This window comes from Carcharhinus amblyrhynchos, unplaced genomic scaffold, assembly GCF_965287045.1.
Source record: "Carcharhinus amblyrhynchos unplaced genomic scaffold, sCarAmb.v2.hapA scaffold_717, whole genome shotgun sequence".
NCBI lineage: Eukaryota > Metazoa > Chordata > Chondrichthyes > Carcharhiniformes > Carcharhinidae > Carcharhinus > Carcharhinus amblyrhynchos.
Genome location: NW_027650457.1, coordinates 16,963 through 42,747, shown reverse-complemented (window position 1 = coordinate 42,747; position 25,785 = coordinate 16,963). Strand labels below are relative to the sequence as shown.

The 25,785-nt window shown below is 48.0% G+C and overlaps 1 protein-coding gene across 2 annotated transcripts in view; it reads right to left on the bottom strand.

Moving 5' to 3' along the window:
- Window positions 1-25,584, bottom strand: part of LOC145339877 (kunitz-type serine protease inhibitor 6-like) — a 38,896-nt gene extending 13,312 nt beyond the window's left edge. Inside the window, exons 1-3 of one of the 2 annotated variants that reach the window (XM_080184414.1) lie at window positions 24,824-25,584; window positions 3,369-3,539; window positions 612-656 (exon numbers count right to left, since the gene is read on the bottom strand). In XM_080184414.1, the coding sequence (XP_080040540.1) occupies window positions 612-656; window positions 3,369-3,539; window positions 24,824-25,211 (604 nt within the window). In that variant the 5' untranslated portion in view covers window positions 25,212-25,584. The remainder of the gene's footprint in view (window positions 1-611; window positions 657-3,368; window positions 3,540-24,823) is intronic. The other variant, XM_080184413.1, reaches the window with a different exon arrangement.
- Between the last annotated feature and the right edge of the window lie 201 nt (window positions 25,585-25,785).

Here is a 25,785-nt window from a genome sequence, read left to right as displayed (position 1 = left end):
CTGGCCTGGGTCACTGTCTGTGTGGAGTTTGCACATTCTCCCCATGTCTGTGTGGGTTTCCTCCGGGTGCTCCAGTTCCCTTACACCGTCCAAAAGATGTGCTGGTTAGGGTGCCGTGCTAAATTCTCTGTGTACCCAAACAGGCACTGGCGTGTGGCGACTAGGGGATTTTCACAGTAACTTCATTGCAGTGTGAATGCAAACCTGTTTGTGACACTAATGTATAAACTTTAAACACACCCTGAGGCATGAGGAGAGATTAGAGAGGGGAGGGAGGGACATGGAGATGATAAAAAGCAGCTGGGGAGCTCAGGATAGCAAGTGGGTCGACCCAATTACGTCACAAGGAGAGACCAGCTTTGCGAAACTGCACTGACCACCAACTCAGCTAAACCAGTGACTACAATATAGAAGGGGGTGAACTTTTCCAAATTGTCCACCACGGGAATCGGAGCAACGCACCACGGGGAGGGATTTTCCAGATTCGGGGCAGGTGTGGCTGGAGGAAAAAATCCCACCCTCGGTTAGTGATTCTGTTTTAAAACCATTTTGCAACACGGCGCACACAGAGTAAACAGCGTCAAATTGCCAACACTGGCAGGACAACTCACCTTTCAAAGTCTGTACGCTCCTGAGTGACACCGGGACAGCATTGACTGATGGAGGAAAGACAGAATTTAATTTTCAGGTTACTATGATTCCGATATATTATTTAACAATCTCTCTCTCTCTCACACACGGTACAGACACTAATCTATAGACATTGTCACACTTTAAGCGCGGCTGGGTTAATATTCCTACACCAAATGCCACAAATACAGTTGCTGGATTTGGCCACAATCGCATTCGAAGCAGTTTTTCTTCCCCAAGTTTGAACAATTAACAAATAATCTCACGTTAAAAATCGCTGGCCATCAGTAATTGTGCAATAATTAAACCGCAAACCCTGGGCACCCCAACGCGCTTTCCAGCCAGAGAGATTCTTTCCTTTCGAACCGGAGTCACTGTGGTAACGTACAAAACCAGAGCAGCTAATGTGCGCACAGCAAGATCCCACACACAGTGCCAACGTAAATCCGTGGTAAGTATCGGTCAGGACGCTGGAGAGAATTCAGAGGCCGTGACGTGACATCTTGACGTAGATTTTCAAATCTCCGGAACCGTAAAATTCCAACAGTGCAGGGAGGCCATTCGGCCCATCATGTTTGCACCAACTCTCCAACAGAGGGCCTTTTTTCCTTTGAGAGCGGCACAGTGGGTTAGCACTGCCGCCTCACGGCGCCAAGGACCCGGGTTCGATTCCCGGCTTGGGTCACTGGCTGTGTGGAGTCTGCACATTCTCCCCGTGTCTGCGTGGGTTTCCTCCGGGTGCTCCGGTTTCCTCTCAGTCCAAAGATGTGCGGGTTAGGTGGATTGGCTGCACTAAATTGCCCCTTACTATCCCAGGGTGTGCTGATTAGGTGCTAAATTCTCCCTCAGTTTACCCAAACAGGCGCCAGAGTGTGGTGTCTAGGTGACTTTCACAGTAACTTCATTGCAGAGTTAACGTAAGCCTACTTGTGACACGAATAAACAAACATTTACCCAGACCTAACCCTCACACTATTCCTGTAACCCATACATTTAGCACGGCCAATCCACCTAACCAGCATGTCTTTTGGAGTGTGGGAGGAAACCGGATCACCCGGAGGTAACTCACGCAGACACGGGGAGAACACTTCAATTTGCAATCCCTGTTCAGTGAGTGATAGATGCTGTCATTTCTGAGGAACATGCTTTTCACAAACTGCAATCCATCCAACCCAATAAATATCTGTGCAGTTTGTTCAAGACCGGCACAGTGGCACAGCAGTTAGCATTGCTGCCTCTCAGCACCAGGGACCCAGGTTCGATTCCCAGCTTGGGTCACTGTGTGGAGTCTGCATGTTCTCCCCATCTGCACATGGGTTTCCTCTGGGTGCTCCCATTAACACCCAGGCCCAAAAGACGTGCAGGTTGGGTGGATAGGCCATGCTAAATTGCCTCTGAACGTACGGGGGACTAGCTAGGTTATGGGCCTGGGTGGGATTGTCATCAGACTCGATGGGCTGAATGGCCTCCTTCTGCACTGTAGGGATTCTATGGATTATTTTTATTAGCAAACTCTTGGTGTGAAGCATAGCTGTCACATTGCCAGCACTATAATCCGTTAAACTAGGTGGTCACCACATCAGGGGGAACCTTCACTCACCTGAGCTCCCAGCTTTCGAGTCCAAGTTCAGGTCTTGAGTTGAGTCTCGAACCCACAGACCAGGGCGATGGGGAGAGGGGGAAGGACGGGGAGGGCCTCATTGTAACGGGCGCTGGGGAGCTGGAATAGGAAGTGAAACCGAGGCCACCTGATCCCGAGAGTGGGTGTAAAATAACTCACAGCCCCGTGACGTGATTCCAGTAGAGAGGAAGCGGAGGAGATTCACCAGGACACAGCCTGGACTGGAGTGTTCCAGCCACAGAGAGAGGGGGGCCGGGGAGGCTGGGGTTGTTTTCCATACAGCGGGGACACCGGATAGAGGTGTACAAAATTATGAGGGACGCTCCCCTACCTTTGGGAAAAGATATTGACTATCTATCCTGCTAATCCCAATTACCCGCATTTGGCCCCTATCCCTCTATACCCAACTTACCCGTGTAAGTGTCTAAATGCTTTTTAAGACACCTCTACTACTGCCTCTGGCAGCTCGTTCCAGACACTCACCACCCTCTGTGTGAAAAAATTGCCCCTCTGGACCCTTCTGTATCTCTCCCCTCTCACCCTAAACCTCTGCCCTCTAGTTTTAGGCTCCCCTACCTTTGGGGAGAAGATATTGACTATCTCGCTGATCTGTGCCCCTCGTTATTTTATAGACCTTTACAAGATCGCCCCTCAGCCTCCTACACCCCAGGGGAAAAGTCCCAGTCTATCCAACCTCTCCTTATAACTCAAACCATCAAGTCCCAGTAACATCCTAGTAAATCTTTTCTGCACGCTTCCTAGTTTAATAATATCCTTTCTATAATAGGGTGACCAGAACTGTACACAGTATTCCAAGTGCGGCCTTACCAATGTCTTGTACAACTTCAGGTTTGAGTCCAACCGATTTATTTGATAGTAAAACTATTGTACAACCTCAACCAGACGTCCCAACTCCTGTATTCAGTGTTGACTTGATGGGCCGAAGGGCCTCTTTCTGTGCTGGAAAACCCTTGTGACTCGATAACCATTTACACGCACCGGTCAAGATAATCAAACTGCGAGATCCCAGAGCCACTGGGAGAATCACTCGCCTGGTTAAAGGGAGACTCAAATCTTAACGGGATTTTAATTTGCGGCGTTCTCTCCTCGCGCTCACCTGTGACTCTGTCGCAGACTTTTGTGCATTCCTCTCTGCTCATGAAGTTGTTCCCGTTCCCCAGACAGCCCCCGTAGGTGAACTCCCGGCACGTCTTGTCAGAAGCGTCATAATTCCACCTCAGAAACGCAGCACGGCACGGACCAGTCACCGCAGGGCTCGAGCAATCCACTGAGAATTTAATTTGCAACAAGTTACTCGCGGCCACGATTAACATTCGGTAACAGCGTGTGAACACTTCACTGGGACGGCAAAGCTTGGAATTCTGAAAACAACTGTAAAGTTATGAGCTGCTAATGGGGTACTCCACCCCCCCACCCCCCACCCGAGTGTACTGATAGTTGTCACGGTGCTGTGTTGGTGGCCACATGCAGACAGTGACGGCAGAATGTCCGTCACGCACCGTTCTGAGGACACATTCTAGAATCCCAGTGCAGAACGAGGCCATTCGGCCCATCAAGTCTACAAGGGCTCTCCAAAAGAGCATCTTCCCCTGACCTTCCCCTCTATTTCCCTGTAACCTTGTATATTTAGCATGGCCAATCCACCTAACCTACATCTTTGGACACTAAGGGGCAATTTAGCATGGCCAATCCCCCTAACCAACATCTTTGGACACTAAGGGGCAATTTAGCATGGCCAATCCCCCTAACCAACATCTTTGGACACTAAGGGGCAATTTAGTATGGCCAATCCCCCTAACCAACATCTTTGGACACTAAGGGGCAATTTAGCATGGCCAATCCCCCTAACCAACATCTTTGGACACTAAGGGGTAATTTAGCATGGCCAATCCACCTAACCCGCACATCCTTGGACACTAACGGACAATCTAGCATGGCCAATCCACCTAACCTATACACCTCCAGACTGTGGGAGGAAACCGGAGCACCCAGAGGAAACCCACGTAGACATGGGGAGAATGTGCAGACCCCATATACATCGGAGCTGGGAAATCAAGCCTAGGTCCCTGGTGCAGTGAGGCAGCCGTGCTAACCACTGTGCCATCACGAGGGTGAAGTTCTTCCCCCTCATGTTGGGTCACAGCGATTTGTCTCTCTCCATCGACCCCGCCACCACCATAGATCTTAAAAATCACCTCAACCTGCTTCTCATGAGCAACGCAGAGAATTGTGCCGAATCCCACCACCCCACTCAGAGACGGGAGATAAGCGGCTAAACAGGGAGGATGTTCCCGATGGTGGGGGGAGTCCAGAACCAGGGGGTCTCACACAGTCTGAGGATTGGGGGTAGACCATTTAGGACGGAGACGAGGAGACATTTCTTCACCCGGTGAGTCTGTGGAATTCATTACCTCAGGAAGTCGTTGATGCCAAAGCATTGAATGTATTCAAGAGGCGTCTGGATGTAGCACTTGGGTCGAATGGGATGAAAGTTATGGGGAGAAAGCAGGATTGGGCTATTGAGTTGGATGATCAGCCACAATGAATGGCGGAGCAGGCTTGAAGGGCTGAATGGCCTCCTCCTATTTTTCTATAACAACCACTTCCTACATCCCCAGCACAGTTTGTCCCAATGCGAATGGAGAGAGGGTTAATCACAGATTAAAGACTCAAGTTCACATTATCAGTACCTTTAAGACTTGATTATCTGTAAAGACTCACATTCCAACCATTATCTTGTAATTGAGTTTGTGACTATATTTGCCTTGTTTGTGAACACAACTCACCACTCACCTGATGAAGGGGCGGCGCTCCGAAAGCTCGTGCTACCAAATAAACCTGTTGGACTTTAACCTGTTGGACTTTAACCTGGAGTTGAGACTATTTACTGTAACTCCACCTATCATCCCTCCCGTGCCTCTCACTTTCTCAAAAAAAAAGCTCATCTTGTTTTAAGCTAATTTAACCATCGCCCATTGAGAAATGAGATTGTTGCATTCTTTACTACACGATGATTGGGGGTTAGATTCTTCCTGGCTGCCCTGAGACTGAAACTGGCATCGAGAGGGGACAAACATCATTCCCACAGCACAGAGCTCTGCTTACTGTACGACAGTGCAAAGTCTCAACGCCAGGTTACAGTCCAACAGGTTTATTTGGCAGTACGAGCTTTCAGAGCTCCTTCATCAGGTGAGTCAAGAGTTGTGTTCACAAACAGGGCATCTTTTGACACAAACTCAATTTACAAAATAACGATTGGAATGCGAGTCTTTACAGGTAATCAAGTCCTAAAGGTGCAGACAATGTGAGTGGAGAGGGGGCCAAGTTCTGCACACACCAGGACACCCTCAACTGGGATCTTGGGTTCATGTTGCACTGTAACCCCCACGACTTGCCTCGACTTGCAAACTCTCACTAACTGTCCTGTCTGGAGACAATACACACCTTTAACCCGTGCTTTATCCCTTTCTCCACTCACATTGTGGACCAACAAGGGGTAACCTAGGGGTGGCACAGTGGGTTAGCACTGCTGCCTTACAGTGCCAGGAACCCCAGTTCAATTCCTGGCTTGGGTCAGTGTGTGTGGAGTTTGTATGTTCACCCTGTGGGTTTCCTCCTACACTCCAAAGGTGTGCAGGTCATGTGGATTGGCTGTGTTAAATTCCCCTCAGTGTCCAAAGATGTGCAAGTTAGATGGGGGATTATCAGGGTAAGTGTGGGGTTACGGGGATAGGATGGGATTGTTGTCATGCAAGCTTGATGGGCCGAATGGAGGAACTCTGATTCTAATCCCATTTTCCAGCTTCTGATCTGTAGCCCTGTACAGTGCTTCAACTGCACACCCAGATCACCAACCTGTCTTGGTCCCTCCACCCAACAACTATAGTTAAGAAAGCCCCACCCACGCCTCTACTTTCTCAGGAGACTAAGGAAATTTGGCATGTCAGCTACGACTCTCACCAACTTTTACAGATGCCCCATAGAAAGCATCCTTTCTGGTTGTATCACAGCTTGGTCTGGGCTCCTGCTCTACCCAAGACCGCAAGGAACTACACAGGGCCGTGAACGTAGCCCAATCCATCACACAAACCAGCCTCCCATCCACTGACTCTGTCTACACTTCCCGCTGCCTCGGGGAAAAGCAGCCAGCGTAATCAAGGACCCCCCCACACCCCGGACATTCTCTCTTCCACCTTCTTCCATTGGGACAAAGATACAAAAGTCTGAGGTCATGTACCAACCGACTCAAGAACAGCTTCTTCCCTGCTGCTGTCAGACTTTTGAATGGACCTACCTCGCATTAAGCTGATCTTTCTCTACACCCTCACTATGACTGTAACACTACATTCTGCACCCTCTCCTTTCATTCTCTATGAACGGTATGCTTTGTCTGTATAGCACGCAAGAAACAATACTTTTCACTGTCACGTGTATTATACAATAATAAAAAAAAATCAAATGTTTCCCTTGTGTATAAACGTGGCGAGGGTGCCTGTCTTTAGCACCCTCCCGGACAATAGAATCAAGCAATCCTACAGTGCAGAAAGATTCAGCCCACTGGGTCTGCACCAACCACAATCCCACCCCAGGCCCTATCGCCATAACCCTGCACATTTACCCCGCTAACCTACATGTCCCAGGACACTACGGGTCAATTTAGCATGACCGATCCACCCCAACCCGCACATCTTTCGGACTGTGGGAGGAAACCCACGCAGACACGGGGAGAACATGCATACTCCACACAGACTTGAGTCCCTGGTGCTGCGAGGTGGCAGTGCTAACCACTGTGCCCAGGCTCCCCTCAGTCTCTTGTTAAAAAACGCGCCTCTTATCTCTTCCCAGCTCCACAGAAGCTGCCTCTGGAGGGAGGCCATCTCAACCTTTGCAATCTGTGCCGTTCCCTTAACTCTGCAGTAAGTCTCACTGTTGGACGAACTGTGGCTGGATGACCCCCCAGTGGCCCCTCTCGGCAGCGGGGCGGGGGGGGGGGGTTACTCATCTCACTGTGCGTCACCCAGACCTCGCCCAGTAACATTCTCACTGCTCGAGTCTGAGGAAAATCGCAGCAGGAATGCAAACTGTCATTCCGGTTTCCACAGCAGGGGCCTCAGGTCAACCCCCTGGGGCAATCCCACGATATCGAACCGGGGGACAGAGTGCAGAAGTGAGTTAGAGAATAGAATCAGTGAATCCCTACAGTGCAGGAGGTGGCCATTCAGCCCATCGAGCCTGCACTCCCACCCAGCGCCTATCCCCATAACCCCACATATTTACCCCAAATCTCAGGGCACCGAGGGGCAATATAGCATCCTTAACCTGCACGTCTTTGGAATGTGGGAGGAAACCGGAGCATCCGGAGGAAACCGGGCAGAATGTGCGGATCACAGACAGACAGTGACCCAAGGCCAGAATTGAACGCGGATCCCTGGTGCTGTGAGGCAGCAGCGCGAACCACCGTGTCGCCCGCTTACAAGGATGTTACCAGGGCTCAAAGGGACTGATTTAAAACGGGAGAGATTGGACAGGCGAGGAATTTTCTCTTTGGCACATAGGAGAGTGAGGGGTGATCTTATAGAGGTGGGTAAGATCCTGACAGGCATGGATTGGGTGAATGCACTCAGTCTCTTTCCCAGGGTTGGGGGAAAATCGAGAACTAGAGGGCATAGGATAAAGTTAAAGAGCAACTTTTTTTTAATATACAGAGGGCGATTTGTGTGTGGAATGAGCTGCTGGAGGAAGTGGTTGAGGCAGAGACAATGACAACATTTAAAAGGCATTTGGACAGATACAGGGAGTGGGAAGGTTCAGAGGGATATGGGCCAAACACAGGCAACCGTGGCCAGATTAGATGGGCATTCTGGTCAGCATGGACCAGTTGGGCCGAAGGGCCTGTCTCCATGTCGTACGCTCTACAAATATCTTGTACGTAAATACACAAGAGGTTACCAATGTCCCAATCCACTAACTGTACAAGGCATCGGTGTGGCCACATTTGGAGCACTGTGTACAACTCTGGTCACCCTGCTATAGGGAGGATGTTATTAAACTGGGAAAAAAAAAGGGGGAAAAAAATGATTGCCAAGAATGTTACTGGGACTGGAAGGTTTTATTTATAAAGGAAAGGCTGGGACTTTTTTCCTCTGGAGCGTAGGAGGATGAGGGATGACTTTATAGAGGTCTATAAAATCATGAGGGGTATAGATAAAGGTGAATAGCCAAGGTCTTTTCTCCAGGGTAGGGGAAGCCCAAAACTAGAGGGCATAGGTTAAAGGTGAAAGGGGCAATTTTCACACACACACACACACACACAGGGTAGTGCGGGTATGGAATGAGCTGCCAGGGCAGGTGGTAGAGGGGGGTACAATGACAACGTCTAAAAGACATTTGGACAGGAACACGGATGGGAAAGGTTGAGAGGGATATGGGCCAAACGGGACTAGTCCAGTTCAGGAAACCTGGTCGGCATGGAGGAGTTGGGCCGAAGGGCCTTTCCCCTGCTGTACGTGTCTCTGATTCTATAACTCATTACGTTACATTTTCACACATTGTTACAAGTGGGATTTGAACTGCCAACCCGCTTCAGAAGGAATACAAAGACCTCAGAAGAGGGCGCAGGAAAGAGGATGGTTCCGGGGATGAGGGAACTCTGGTGAAACGAGCGGAACTCGGAGCAGGAGGAGGCCATTCAGCCCCTCGAGCCTGCTCCACCACTCAGTACGATCGTGGCTGAGCTCAGCACAGCCTCAACTCCATTTCTCTGCCCGTTCGCCGCAACCCTCCAACCCCATTAAAAGTCTGTCCATCACCTCCTTAAATTTACTCACTGTCCCAGCATCCACCGCACTCTGGGGCAGGGGATTCACCACCCTTTGAGAGAAATAATTTCTCCTCATCCGAGTTTTAAATCCGCACCCCCTTATCCCAAAACTATGACCTCCTGTTCCAGATTGTCCCACAACAGGAAACATCCTCTCCACGTCTACATCGTCAATCCACACCCAACCCCCCCAATGCCCCCCACAGAATTTGGGACCGCTCTCCTTGGAGAGAGAAGATTAAGGGGAGATTCGATCGAGATGTTCAAATTCACAAGGGGTCAGGACAGGGCAAATAGAATCCTGACAGTACAGAAGGAAGCCATTCCCATTCAGGCCATCATGTCTCCACTTGTGAGAGAGGAGAACTAGGAGGGGGGGTGCCAGGAAAATTAGCACAAATCAGTAGCAGTGGACTCTGTGGATTGGCTGTCTCTGCACATACATGAAATAAATAGCGCAGAGAAAGATGGATGCTTCACTATAACTATCAACAGGATAGATAATGCCAAATGTCCTTGCCAACAGCACTGAAACTATAATAAAGACAAAGTGACCATTGCCTGAACGGACATTCGATCCATCTACCACTAAAGATGACGTTACTAATGGGACTTGATCAAACAGCTATTGTCTCAGGCCTCCCTCCTTGTATCATATGTAAAACATTAACCGGTGTGCCGGACTAGAAACTATCTTTACTAGACATTGTGCCCTATGAAGAAAGCTGACTGTACACCAGTGGGCAGTGCAGACAGATAAAGCCTGAGGAATTCTTCAGTTCTCCTCTCCTTATCGAAAAGGTGGCAAAGGATTCACCACTCACGCCCACTGTGTCCGAATATCTTCTGAACACCAACACAGCGACGCTCCAAAAGAGTATCTTCACCAAACCCATCACCCCTGCCCTATTCCCGTAAGCCCGCATAATTACCATGGCCAATCCACCTAACCGGCACATCTGTTGGACTGTGGGAGGAAACCCACACAGACACGGGGAGAATGTGCAGACGCCACACAGACAGTGACCCAAGCTGGGAATCGAACCCGGGTCCCTGGCACTGTGAGGCAGCAGTTGTAACTGTGCCGCCCTCAAATTGCTCCCATTGGCGGAAAGACGGAGAAGCAGAGGACACGGGATTTACGGTGATTGGCATCAGAAACACAAGGAAGGGTCTTGAACCAATGCTCGGTGTGGTTAGGATTGGAACGTGCTGCCAGAGAGAGAGTGATGGAAGCAGATTCAATGGAGATATTCAACAAAGAATGGGGGGGGGCCCAGACTGGGCAAGCTGTTCTTCCAGAGAGACAGTATAGTATGATGGGCCAAATGGCCCCTTTCTGTGCTGGGATCGTGCTATGTAAAGGTTCAAGAGAGCAAGGCCACTGTAAGACTCTGCCTGAGGTCTCTGGGTTTGTACTCAGGTCAAACATGATCTTATTGAATGGCGGGGCAGGCTCGAAGGGCTAGATGGCCAACTCCTGCTCCTATTTCTTATGTTCTTATGTACTTGGAGTTTAGAAGGATTGTGGAGGGAGGGGGAAATCTGTGAGGCTTACAGAATACTGAGAAGCCCATAAAGTTTATTTATTAGTGTCACAAGTAGGCTTACATTAACATGGCAATGAAGTTACTGCGAAAATCCCCTAGTCACCACACTCCTGTTTGGGTTACACTGATGGAGAATTTAGCACGGCCCAATGCACCCTAACCAGCACGTCTTTTGGACTGTGGGGGGAAACCAGAGCACCCGGAGGAAACCCACGCAGACACGGGGGGGTGCAGAAGAACACACAGACAGTGACCCAAGCCGGGAATCGAACTGGGTCCCTGGCGCTGAGACACAGCAGGGCTCAGCGCTACGGGGAAGATGTTGCCATGAGCAGAGACTGGGGGCACAGCCTCAGGGTAAAGGGATGACATGGAGGGACTTCTTCAGCTGGAGGGTGGAGAATCTGTGGAATTCATTGCCACGGGGAGGCTGGGTCACTGAGTGTATTTAAGACAGAGGTGGATGGGTTCTTGATTGGTAAGGGAATCAAAGATTACAGGGAAAAATGTGGGACAATGAGGTTGAAGAACTTATCAGCCGTGGTGGAACAGACTCGATGGGCCGAATGCTGCTCCTATATTAGATGGTACACAGAGGGGTTGGACACAGTAAAAACCAGTTCAGGCTGTCCAAAGCCCAGGATACCTGGTGTGGAAGTGAACTGTGTAACTCTAACCTGTAATTGCAGTGAGTAACCCAATGTGGTATGCAAAAACAAACCAATACACACTGCAGATTAGATGCCAGATTTGAACTTTATCATTTGACAAACTTCATGGTTTGTTATTTTTGGGGGGAAAAAAATCTTCTAAGATCTTGGGACTCTCCCAATTCCAGACGTCCAACTCCAAAAAGGGTAAAATTTGCAGGAATACTGTGGGAAAGCTCTCGGAATGTCTGAGATACTTTTACGATTTAAAGTTATGCTGGTTATTTGTAGCTGATTACAAAATTCAACCTTGGAGGTATTTTGTTTTCTCAAAAACAGAAACGGAATCTTCCTCCCTATTGGTCAATGCCAATTGGTATTTGTCCCAAACCCATTCTCCTCGCGTTAACCCCCCCCCACCCACCTCCCCGGAGGCTCCTGTTTAGACACAAGTGTAATCTCACAGTATCTGTGTACAGGGAGGTCAGCACTGCTGCCAGGGACCTGGGTTCGATTCCTGGCTTGGGTCACTGTCTGTGTGGAGTCTGCACGTTCTCCCCGTGTCTGCGTGGGTTTCCTTCCACAGTCTGAAAGACGCGCTGGTTAGGGTGCATTGGCCGTGCTGAATTCTCCCTCAGTATTACCCAAACAGGCACCGGAGTGTGGCCACTAGGGGATTTTCAGAGCAACTTCATTGCAGTGTTAACGTAAGCCCTATTTGTGACAAATTTTTTTAAAAGCGTGTATAGAGAGAGAGAGACATTAACTCCGCTGCTGTTTGTTAGCTGTGATGTGGAGATGCCAGCGTTGGACTGGGGTAAACACAGTAAGAAGTCTCACAACACCAGGTTAAAGTTCAACAGGTTTATTTGGGAGCAAAAGCTACTAGCTTTTGGAGCGCTGCTCCTTCGTCAGGACCTGATGAAGGAGCAGTGTTCTGAAAGTGGCTTTTGCTACCAAATAAACCTGTTGGACTTTAACCTGGTGTTGTGAGACTTCTCACCGTTCTTTACTAGTGTCAGAAGTCAGGTACACTGAGGGAGAATTTAGCACAACCAACAATTTTGATTTATTGTCACATGTATTAGCATACAGTGAAAAGTATTGTTTCTCTGAGCTATGAACAATATGCTTTGTCTGTGTATAAAGAAGGAAAGGAGAGGGTGCAGAATGTAGTGTTACAGTCACAGCTAGGGTGTAGAGAAAGATCAACTTAATGCGAGGTAGGTCCATTCAAAACTCTGACAGCAGCAGGGAAGAAGCTGTTCTTGAGTCGGTCGGTACGGGACCTCAGACTTTTGTATCTTTTTCCCTGATGGAAGGTGGAACCACCGTGCCACAAGAGGTCACCATGAAGTAGTCAGCATTAAAACAATGATTCAACTGTTTTAATCACAGGGAAACAAGTAAGAAAAATAATTTCATCAATTTGAACCCTTTGAAAAACAATAGGTAGGATTGTGGTTAGCGCTGCTGCCTCACAGCGCCAGGGACCCGGGTTCCATTCTCAGCTTTGGGTCACTGTCTGCGTGGAGTGTGCACGTTCTCCCCATGTCTGCGTGGGTTTCCTCCGGTGCCCTCCCACAGTCTGAAAGGTGTGTGGATTAGGTGCATTGGCCGTGCTAAACTGACTCTAGTGTCAGGGGGATTTGCAGAGTAAACGTGAGGGGTTACGGGGCCTGGGTGGGATCGTGGTCGGTGCAGACTCGATGGGCTGAATGGCCTCTTTCTGCACTGTAGGGATTCTACGATTGAGGGGTTTAGTTACTGACTCCACAGTTCCTCAAACCTGTTTTAATAACAATTGCGTGACCATTGCTTGCCTCACTTTGAGCACAAACCCTCTCGCTGAAGGAAATCCATTTCCGTCAGTTTCTGTTCCCACCTCAAGCCACACATTGAGGAGGATGGGCAGCGCAGAGCAGTTACACGATCGTGGCGGGGACTCAGGACCGCTCCTCCACTGAGGAACCACGATATAACGTGCCATCGTTGTACAAACAGCCCCTCCCCAGGAGACCCGACCTTTCTTTAGGTCACCTTTCACAGGACAGACCCGTGACCAGGCCTCCCCTCAAAGTCACACCCCACACATCACCGGAAACATTTACAGAGCCTCCTAATCAGAGAGAGCATCAAAGTCAGGGATACGGTAACCGAGGGGAGGCACCTTGAGGAGCTCATCTTCAGACCCTGAGTGATAGAATCATAGACTCTCTACAGTGCAGGAGGAGGCCATTCAGCCCATCGAGTCTGCGCCAACAATCCCATCCAAACCCTACTCCCTACCTTCACCTTATCTAGTTCCCCTGACACTAAGGGACAATTTAGCCCGGCCAATCCACCCGACTCGCACACCTTTTGAGCTGTGGGAGGAAACAGGAGCACTCAGGAAACCCACGCAGACACGGGGAGAATGTGCAAACTCCACACAGACAGCGACCCAAGCCAGGAATCGAACCCGGGCCTCTGGCACAGTGAAGCAGCAGTGCTAACCACCGTGCCAACCACCATGTCCTCCGATACCTGGAAGGGAGGTGCGTGGGAGTGGGAGGAATACAGGTGATAGAGACATAGATCTACAGCACTGTTGAACAGAGATGTAGGGGTGCAGGTACATAGTTCCTTGAAAGTGGTGTCAAGGCGGACAGGGTGGTGAAGGTGGTGTTTGGCACACTTGCCTTCAATCGGTCACAGCACTGAGTACAGGAGCTGGGACGTTACAAACTGTACAAGACATTGGTGTGGCCACATTTGGAGCACTGTGTACAATTCTGGTCACCTTGCTATAGGGAGAATGTTATTGAACTGGAAAGGGGGCAAAAATGGTTTATAAGAAGAGACAGGCCCTTCGGCCCGACCCATCTATGCCAACCAGGTTTCCTAAGCAAGACTTAGCCCCATTTGCCCGTGTTTGGCCCATATCCCTCTAACCTTTCCCATCCATGTACCTGTCCAAATGTCTTTTAAATATCATTGTACCCGCCTCTACCACCTCCCCCGGCAGCTCATTCCATACCCGCACCACCCAGAGTGAAAAAATTACCCCTCAGGTCCCTTTCCCTTCTCACCTTTAACCTATGCCCTCTAGTTGTTGACTCCCCTACCCTGGGGGAAAGTACCTTGTTTATTCACCTTATCTATACCCCTCATGACTTTATAACCTCTATAAAGTCATCCTCATCCTCCTACGCTCCAGGGGAAAAAGTCCCAGCCTCTCCTTATAACTCAAACCTTCCAGTCCCAGTAACATCCTTATCAATCTTTTATCGCCCTTTTCCAGTTTAGTAACATTCTCCCTATAGCAGGGTGAGCAGAATTGTACATAGTGCTCCAGATGTGACCTTATCAATGTTTTGTACAGTTAAAGTAAAGTTTACATTAACACTGCAATGAAGTTACTGTGAAAATCCCCTAGTTGCCACACTCTGGCGTCTGTTTGGGTTACACTAAGGGAGAATTTAGCACGGTCAACGCACCCTAACCAGTACATCTTTCAGACTGTGGGAGAAAACCAGAGCACCCAGAGGAAACCCACGCAGACACAGGGAGAACTCGCAAATGTCCCAACTGGGCAGCACGGTAGCACCGTGGTTAGCATTCTGCTTCACAGCTCCAGGGACCTGGGTTCGATTCCCAGCTCGGGTCACTGTGTGTGGAGTTTGCACATTCTCCCCGTGTCTGCGTGGGTTTCCTCCCAAAGATGTGCAGGTTAGGTTGATTGGCTATGCTAAAATTGCATAAAGTGTCCAGGGATGTGTAGGTTAGAGGGATTAGAGGGGAAATATGTAGGGATATGGGGATAGGGCCTGGGTGGGATTGTGGTCGGTGCGGACTCGATGGGCCTCTTTCTGCACTGTAGGGTTTCTATGATCCCTGTACTCAGCGCTCTGACTGAGGAAGGCAAGTGTGCCAAGCGCCTTCTTCATCACTCTGTCTGCCTTGACACCAGGGAGCTGTGTACCCGCACCCCGAGCGCTCTCTGTATGACATACTCCCCAGGGCCCTACCATTCACCGTGCCAGTCCTGGTTTGTCTAAACCAAAACAGGGCACCTCGCATTTATCCGAATTAAACTCCACCTGCCATTCCTCAATAGTTCAGCCGGGCCAGGGTGAGATTCTCCCCTTCGTTGAGTGGGGTACAGGGTAGGAGTAAGCGAGGTTACCCTCAAAGCAGTGAAAGGTAAAGTCAGCATAGTCCCAGAAGACCATAGACCGCTTCGAGACGGAGAGGACTGACTGGCGGTGTTTAACCCAAGGGCCACCACACCTCAGGCAAGGTTGAGAAGGTGGGGCCTTTATCAAGAATCTCAGCCGGTACAGGAATAGAACCCTCACTCTTGTGTTAAGTTTGTTTTATTGATTAGTGTCACAAGTAGGCTTACATTAACACTGCAATGAAGTTACTGTGAAAATCCCCTAGTCACCACACTCCGGCACCTGTTCGGGTACACGGAGGGAGAATTTAGCACCTAACCAGCACGTCTTTTGGACTGTGGGAGGAATTAGATTTGATTTATTGTTGCGTGTATTAGTGAAAAGTATTGTTTCTTGCGCGCTACACACACAAAGCATACCGTACATAGAGAAGGAAGTGCAGAACGTAGTGTTATAGTCATCGCTAGGGTGTAGAGAAAGATCAGGTCAGTACGAGGGAAGTCTGACGACAGCAGGAAAGAAACTGGAGCACCCGGAGGAAACCCAAGCAGACACGGGGAGAACGCGCAGACTCCGCACAGACAGTGACCCCAGCCAGGGATCGAACCCAGGTCCCTGGAGCTGCGAGGCGGCAGTGCTAACCACGATCACCAAGAGAAGGTTCGCTGCCTTCCCTACACCTCTCACTCTGTACCGGGTGCCCGTAGATCAGGGGTTTGGGAATAAAGTGCAAACAAAACATCAATAAAAGACTTTTCAAACAAGCAAAAAGGAATGCAGAGATGGCTGACGGGCTTCGGGGGGGGGAAGGTGGGGCCGTGAACTGGTGTAATCTCCAGATATTGTGGGATTGTTGATTTCATGGTGTGGGCAACGACAGAAACACATCAGGAGCTCGTGCTGTCCAGCGCAGGAGTTAAACAATCACATCTTTGTTTTTAAACCATCTCAACAACATCTGACGCCTTGGCCGTGTCTCCCTGCAACACTCCTACCCAATTCTATCCCGTTTAACATTTCAGCCTCTCCCAGCACCCTTTTGAATAAAAAAAAGCTCAGATTGATCCACTCGAGAGTGGAACATTTATTCAGGCCCACGGCAACACTTTTCCCAAAAGCTCTGATTGCTATTTCCAGAGGGTCCAATCCCAATTCCACGGATCGAGTTCTCGGTAAATAAACTTGCTTATTCACTGCAGACACTTTTAACAATTTTGGAGTCAAACCAGACTGTTAATCTTTGTGGATTTGCGCACTGAGGCTATCAGGTTAAAGCAGCTAGACGAGTTTTACAAGGTTTGATCTGAACAGCACGTGACAACACAATGGAGAGACTCATTACACAGACACACCCTGAAGCTTAGACCTATGTGGGTGCCCCCGCTTGATGCCAAAGTTCAGATCAAGGATGCCAGCTATAAAACTTACAGAAACCTCCCTCCCCCATGACTAATCTAACCCTCAACTAATTGTGGGCCAGCAATAAAATCTCTGCGTCATGTTTGTGAAATTCATTCCGATATCAGAATGGGTCAAACACAGACGTCCCACACGCTGGCACAGTGGGTTAGCACTGCTGCCTCACAGCGCCAGGGACCCAGGTTCGATTCCCACCCAAGGTGACTGTGTGTGGAGTTTGCACAGCGGTGAGCGCTGCTGCCTCCCGGCGCCAGGGGTCTGGGTTCGCTTCCCGGCTTGGGTCACTATGTGTGTGGAGTCTGCACATTCTCCCCGTGTCTGCGTGGGTTTCCCTCCAGGTGCTCCTCCCACAGTCCAAAAGACTGGTCAAGTGCACTAGCCGTGCTAAATTCTCCCTCGGTGTACCCGAGCAAGCGCTGGAAGTGTGGCAAACGGGGGATTTTCACAGTAACTTCATTGCAGTGTTAATGTAAACCTCACTTGTGACACTAATAAACACTTAATTCCAATACTGGAATGGGTTAGTGCAGACCACACCACTTTCCAAATTCTGTGCGCCCTGGGGATAAAATAGAGATGGAATCATACAGATGAATTATAGAATCCCTACAGGAGGCCATTCAGCCCATCGAGTCTGCACCGACCACAATCCCACCCAGGCCCTATCCCCATAACCCAATGCATTTACCCTAGCTAGTCCCCCTGACACTGAGGAACAATTTATCATGGCCAATCTGTGCACGTCTTTGGACTGTGGGAGGAAACTGGAGCACCCGGAGGAAGCCCATGCAGACACGGGGAGAATGTGCACACTCCACACAGATGGTGACCTAAGCCAGGAATCAAACCCGGGTCCCTGGCGCTAGGAGGCAGCAGTGCTAACCACTGTGCCACCATGCCACCCAGTGAAGATGCCACAGTTTGGGCAACCAACCCTTGATACTCAGACTTCAGGAAGTGAAGTCCCTGTCTACATCAAACAGTCGAGAGCTTCAAGTGTCCAGATCACCAACAACCTGTCCTGGTCCCACCACATTGACACTATAGTTAAGAAAGCCCCACCAACGCCTCTACTTTCTCAGAATTCTAAGGAAATTTGGCATGTCCGCTACGACTCTCACCAACTTTTACAGATGCCCCATAGAAAGCATTCTTTCTGGTGTATCGCAGCTCGGTCTGGGCTCCTGCTCTGCCCAAGACCACAAGGAACTACAAAGGGTCGTAGATGTAGCCCAATCCATCACACAAACCAGCCTCCCATCCATTGACTCTGTCTACACTTCCTGCTGCCTCGGCAAAGCAGCCGGCATAATTAAGGATCCCACGCACCCCGGACATTCTCTCTTCCACCTTCTTCCTTCGGGAAAAAAATTCAAAAATCTGAGGTCACGTACCAACCGACTCAAGAACAGCTTCTTCCCTGTGGCTGTCAGACTTTTGAATGGACCTACCTCGCATTAAGTTGATCTCTCTCTACACCCTCGCTATGACTACATTCTGCACTCTCTCCTTTCCCTCTCTACGAACGGTATGCTTTGTCTGTATAGCGCGCAAGAAACAATACTGTTAATACATGTGACAATAATAAATCTAAGGCCAATCCACCCAGGATTTGATATGTTCAAATGATCTGTTTGGAGTGACGGAATGTGCACTATGGCTGTGTCAGTTGTTGGTACACACTCTCCCTCAGGGAGCTGCACCCAACTGCCAGGTCCGGACTTGAACTGCCAAACCAATGGAATCATGCCTCAGGAATGTTACCCGATGCCACACTGGCTCGAGTCATATCCAGAAACCTGCAAAGAATCATCGCTATTGGGCGATCGTACCTTCCGCTGCCAGGGCCCCAACCCCTGGGATTCCCTCCCATTCCCCCCAGTGTCTGTATGGGATTCCTCCACTTTCCTCCCATAGTCCAAAGATGTGCGGGTTAGCTGGATTGGCCATGCTCAATTGCCCCTTGGTGTCTAAAGATATGCAGGTTAGGAGGATTAGCAGGGTAGTAAATACGTGGGGTTATGGAGATAGGGTCTGGCCAAGATGCTCCGTTGGAGAGAGTGTGCAAGATTGATGGGCCGAATGGCCTCCACTGTAGGGATTCCACAGCCCATTCTCTCACATTTCTCTCCTTAGAAAATCACCCACTGCGACCAAGCATTTGACCACTTGTCTCCCTCTCTCCTCTTGCGCATGTCACTCCCCAGTTTAAGGACCCTCCCCAGGGGGGAGGGAACTTTACACTCCTGCCAAAGTCAATGGGCTTTTGAACAGCATTCCACCCCCCCCACAATGCCCAAAAATGTAACAGTGGGTTAGCACTGCTGCCTCACAGCTCCAGGGACTCGGGTTCAATTCCCAGCTTGGGTTACTGTCTGAGCGGAGTCGGTACATTCTCCCCGTGTCTGCGTGGGTTTCCTCCGGGTGCTCTGGTTTCCTCCCACAGTCTGAAAGACGTGCTGGTTAGGTAGATTGGCCGTGCTAATTTCCCCCGCACTCTATCCAAAGAGGTGACAGAGTGTGGCAACTAGGGGATTTTCCACAGTAACTTCATCGCAGTGTTAATGCAAGTTTACTTGTGACACTAATCAATAGGTTTTTATTTGAAATTCTATGCAAGTCTAAATAAAAGCTTTGGGGGTGGGGGGGGGGGCAGGGGCAGTGGTCAAAGATTTGATGCTAATTAGTACTGCTGACTTTGTAATGGATTCTCACACTCTGCTCAAACTATAGACCACCCAACTGCCAGAATGAATGTTGAACTGGGACGGGGGGTTAAAATCAGGTCCTGAGGTGCACACACAAGCACATTGGGTGATATTCTGAATGTTATGTCATCACCGTGAGTTATACCAGAGACACGAGTCCAAACAGTGGACCACTATTCAGTCATCCCAGTTTGAGAGGGGGACTCGATGGGGGAGAAACCCCAGCAAACTCCCCGAGGCAGCGGAAATTGCCACCCAAACACATCGACACGCGAGTTCAGCCTAACGTTTGTATAATTCTCTGTGGGCAAGTCAGGACAGGCAGAAAACATAGCTTCATCCCGGCTGGGAACATACCAAGAACAGATCACAGCATCCCTACAGTGCAGGGGAAGGCCGTTTGACTCTGAGTGAACACCAACTCTCCAACCTCTCACTCCCTATCCCTGCACACGCAACCCGCTAATCCCCCTCACACCTTTGGATATCAAGGGGCAATTTAGCACGGCCAATCCCCCTAACCCTCACATCTTTGGACATCAAGGGGCAATTTACCAACCTGCATATCTTTTGGACTGTGGGAGGAAATCAGAAAAACCCACACAGAAATGGGGAGAACATGCAGATTCCGCACAGACAGTGACCAGAATTTAACCCAGGTCCCTGGCGCCGTAAGGCAACAGTGCTAAGCACTGTGCCACCGAAAGATAGGTGTTGTTGTTGGAACGAATACTTTAAATGCAGACACTTGTTCATCTCAAGTGTACCGAAGGTTCCCTAAACTGAATCCATTAACACTGCAATGAAGTTACTGTGAAAACCCCCCCAATCGACACACTCCGGCACCCGTTTGGGTACACCGAGGGAGAGTTTAGCACGGCCAATGCACCCTAACCAGCACGTCTTTTGGACTGTGGAGGAAACTGGAGCACCCGGAGGAAACCCACACAGACATGGGGAGAATGTGCAAACTCCACACAGACAAATGACCCAAGCCAGAAATCGAACCTGGTTCCCTGGCGCTGAGAGGCAGCAGTGCTGACCACAGCAAGCTCTGAAGACCAAATCACCAACTATATTTAAGGAGGAAATAGATAGGTTCCTAGTCTCTAAGGGCACCAAGGGGAAAGATCAGGAGGGTGAAGTCGAGTTGGATAGTGAGTCATGATCCTATTGAAGGCAGAGCAGGCTCGAAGGGCCGAACGGCCTACTCCTACTATGTTGTGAAAGGTGCTATATAAATTCAAGTCTTTAAGAATTAAATGAACAGATTGAACAAGGTTGCTTGGCAATCCCAACTAATCAAAGTATTCAAAATAAATTGGAATTTGGTGGTTTAGATGCAGAGAAACCTGGTAAAAGAGTGAAATAAACTTCTTCCCCGCTGCTATCAGACTTTTGAATGGACCTACCTCGCACTGAGATGATATTTCTCTACACCGTAGCAGTGACGCTTACATCACATTCTGCACCCTCTCCTTTTCTTCTCCCCTATGTATTCTATGAACAGTATGCTTTGTCTATATAGCACGCAAGAAACAATACTTTTCACTGCATACTAATACATGTGACAATAATAAATCAAATCAAAATCTGTTCAGTTCTGGATTACGTAGATTTGATTTATTCACATTTTAATATATGATGAAAAGTATTGTTTCTTGAGTGCTATACAGACAAAGCATACCGTTCATAGAGAAGGAAAGGAGAGAGTGCAGAATGTAGCGTTACAGTCATAGCTAGGGTGTAGAGAAAGATCAACTTAATGCGAGGTAGGTCCATTCAGAAGTCTGACAGCAGCAGGGAAGAAGCTGTTCTTGAGTCGGTCGGTACGTGACCTCAGACTTTTGTATCCTTTTCCCCCCCAGAGGAACAGAGAATGTCCGGGGTGCGTGGGGTCCTTAATTATTACAAGTTTGCTCCAGATTACCTGCTTCAGGTTATTCCAGGATTACTTTTGGATCACCTACTCTGGGATCACTCTGGATTACCTGCTCCAAGTTTGGTTTAATCTGGAATTACTCTATACTCTATGAACGGTATGCTTTGTCTGTGCGTCAGACACAATACTTTTCACTGCATCTCCAAGACACGTGACAATAATAAATCAAATCCCACAACTTTACAGATTGGTGCTGTCCTCGAGGAATTGTATCAAGAAATATTTTTTCTTAAAACAAGAGGAAATTTCAATCTGCAGGAGTGGCGAATTCTGGTTCAAAAATGGTAAAAAGTCTTCAGGACCGAGACGAGGCGGCACGGTAGCACAGTGGTTAGCACTGCTGCTTCACAGCTCCAGGATCCCGTGTTCAATTCCCGGCTCGGGTCACTGTCTGTGTGGAGTTTGCACATTCTCCTCATGTCTGCGTGGGTTTCCTCCGGGTGCTCTGGTTTCCTCCCACAGCCCAAAGGTGTACGGGATAGGTTGATTGGCCGTGCTAAGAAATTGCCCCTTAGGTGTCCTGAGATGAGTAGGTTAGAGGGATTAGTGGGTATAATATATGGGGGTAGGGCCTGGGTGGGATTGTGTTTGATGGGCCGAAAGGCCTTTTTCTGCACTGCAGGGTTCTATGATTCTATGAAAAAGGAATGTTGGAGCCATTCAGGGGAACGACTCTCAGATCCAGACTGAACTGGAGAGAGAGGGGGGGTCGAATGGCCTCACCAGTGTCAGATTTACGAAATTTCAGACGTTGGCCATAAAATGATTTCCGGGGTGGACTCTCGCTGTTTCACAACACCAGCCACAAATATCTGCTTTTTTTTAAAACAAAGACGAAATAGATAACTTTGCGATTTGACAGCGGATGTGTACATGTCAACACTCCCCACCCCATTACTCTCGCATCGCACTCGAAATCTAATCCTACCCTCCTCTAGCCCACACCACACACACACATCAAACCCTCCCCCCACTGGCGCCATTTTCCTCATTCACACTCCTTCGGATCCATTCCTTAAAAACCACCTGATTTTAACCAGAGAGACACAGAGACGGAGAGAAACAGAGGGAGACAGACAATTGAAAAAACAAAGCCCATGGCTTAGATTAGACTCTGCAACCTGTTTTCTCCCGAGGAGACAACAATAGCTACAATAAAGACACAGCTTCTTCCCCAGTTTAAAGCCTTTTTAAACAATTTACTCAAGTGGCTTCAACTCTGAAATCTCTCAGTAAACTAGGGAGATATTGTATTGAATAATTTGACACACTAAGTGCTAAACTATAGCAGTCAGTTTAACCCAATGTATTGTTACAGTTCAGGTACAAGCTACTGAAATCTCAGTAAATTAGCGAGGTGTTGTTATTAAACAATAGTAGTCAATACACTTTAACCCAGTGTATAGTTACATTTCAGATTAAATAACTGAAATCTCCCAGTAAACTGGAGAGGTGATGTTATACTGAATAATTTTATATTAAATATTATTAAAAAGCTCAGTAAACTAGGGAGATGTTATGTTGAATAATTTCACATATTAAACATTAAACTATATCAATACACATTGTGTTAATATATAGTTACAGTTCAGGTTAACTAACTCTGAAATCTCCCAGTAAACTAGAGAGGTGATGTTATACTGAATAATTTTACATTAAATATTATTTAAAAAGCTCAGTAAACTAGGGAGATGTTACGTTGAATAATTTCACATATTAAACATTAAGTTATAGCAACCAATACAGTTTAACTCAATGTAGAGTTACAAATTCAGGTTAAATAACTCAGCTCTCTCTCTCTGCTGCTGCCGCCTCACAGCTCCAGAGACCCAGGTTCAAGTCCAGCCTTGTCTGTGTGGAGTCTGCATGTTCTCCCCGTGTCTGCGTGGGTTTCCCCTGGGTTCTCCGGTTTCCTCCCACAGTCCTCACAAAGATGTGCAGGTTAGGTTGATTGGCTGTGCTAAATTGCCCCTTAGTGTCAGGGGGATTAGCTTAGGGTAAATGCATGGGGTTATGGGGATAGGGATTGTAGTTGGAACAGACTTGATGGGCTGAGTGGCCTCCTTCTGTCATAGGGATTCTGAGTGTGTGATCCTCTCAGTAAGTTAGGGAGATAAACTGAATCACTTCACATATTAAACATTAAACTATATCAATACACATTAACCCAATGTATAGTTCCAGTTCAGGTTAAATAACTCCGAAACCTCCCAGTAAACAGGAGGTGATATTATACTGAATAATTTTATATATTAAACTATAACAGCCATTACACTTTAATTCAATTTATAGTTACAGCTCAGACTAAATAACTCTGAAACCTCCCAGTAAACTAGGGAGGTGACATTATACCAAATAATTTTACAATTAATTATAAAAATCTCAGTAAACTAGGGAGATGTTAAGTTTATATATTAAACTATAACAACCAAAAACACTAACTTATTATATAATTACAGGTCAGGTTAAATAACTCTAATCTCCCAGTAAACTAATGAGATATTATATTGAATAATTTGACATGTTAAATACTAAACTATAGCAGTCAGTTTAATCCAATAGTTTGTTACAGTTTAGGTAAAAAACTACTGTAAACTAGCCAGGTGTTGTTATACTGAATAACTCCACATATTAAACTATAAACTATAACCCTAATGTATTAGTTGCAGTTCAGGTTAACTAACTCTGAAACCTCCCAGTAAACTAGAGGGGTGATATTATACTGAATAATTTTATATATTAAATTATAACAGCCATTACACTTTAATCCAATTTACAGTTACAGCTCAGGTTAAATAACTCTGAAACCTCCCAGTAAACTAGAAAAGTGATATTATACTGAATAAATTTTACATATTAAACTATATAGTTATTTAACTTGACCTGTAACTATATAGATTGGGTTAAAATGTAATGGCTGTAATAGTTTAATATGTAAAATTATTCAGTACAATATTACCTCCCTAGTTTACTGGGAGGTTTCAGAGTTATTTAACCTGACCTGTAACTCTGAAGTCTCCCAGTAAACAGGAGGTGATATACTGAATAATTTTATATTTTAGACTATTACAGCCATTAACCCAACGCATAGTTACTCCCACTTGTATCAGAACACACACACACACACTAAATTAGTTTGGGGCTCATTAATCTAGAGATTGAGGGGGTACCTCACACAGTTGACATAACAGAGCAAGCCTTGATGCACTGCAAACATTAACTCGGTTTCTTTCTCTCTCTCTCTCAAAGTTACCAGACCTGCTGCGTTGTTAAACACCATTTTGCTATTTGCAGTTTGTTACCTGGCGGGGTTGCCGTGGGGTCCACTATCTTCTGCAGGGAGACCGAGCGGCTGTGGCTTTGGTATCCAGCCCGGGGGGCGAAGGTGCAGACCGGCTTGTGTTGAGAGAAACACTTGACCAGGATACAGGTGTGCTCCTCCCCTGCCTTCCCTTCCTCCAGCACCGCCAGGTCGCAGTCCTGGGTCGAGCAACAGCGTTCCAGGCAAGCCAGCGAGGTGTTCACCCGACTGACTTCCAGCAGCCTGGCTCCCTCCTGGAAGCTCGTCTCCAGCAGGGCGATTCCCTGGGAAGAGTTGTAGGATCCGATACAGGTCTGTTGCTGCTGTGTACAGGAGCCCAGAGACACCAGACACAAGAAAAGGCAGCTCCAGATCACTTGCTGCGCCATTTCTATCTTCCAGTGGAACTCACAGTAGAAATAATTATAACTCCTCAAGGATTGGGGGGGTGGAGTTAAAGAAAAGACACAATAAACTTTCAACTCCCCAACTTTTACCCTCCACAAGCTTAACACCTCCCCCCCCCTTTAGAGAGCCTGCCCTGTTCAACTGGAGGGGACACAGCTTCCCAAACTCACTTCCCTGTAACTGACGTCAAAAGGAAACTGAGAATTAATTATTCAACTTTTAATTATGACCCAAAAGAAATCAAACAAAGTTGCCTTTCCTTCCCCAGTGCCTGGTCTCTCCCCCTGTAGATGGATAATTTGGTTTTAAAACAGAATTGGAAGGGAGCTGGGGGGGGGTTTTTCACACACACACACAAGAGAGTTCATTATTTCAACCACTGAGCTCACAATGAGGAAACCAAGAGTTTGTTAACACCCTCCCTCCCCCACCCCGCCCTCAGTCAGCTGTCTGCATTTACTCAACACCAAAAGTGCATCAGATCATTTTATACAGAGATAATCTTTGGAGTATAAAACTTCAGCTTGCCAGTTAACGTCCCAAGTTCCCAATGGG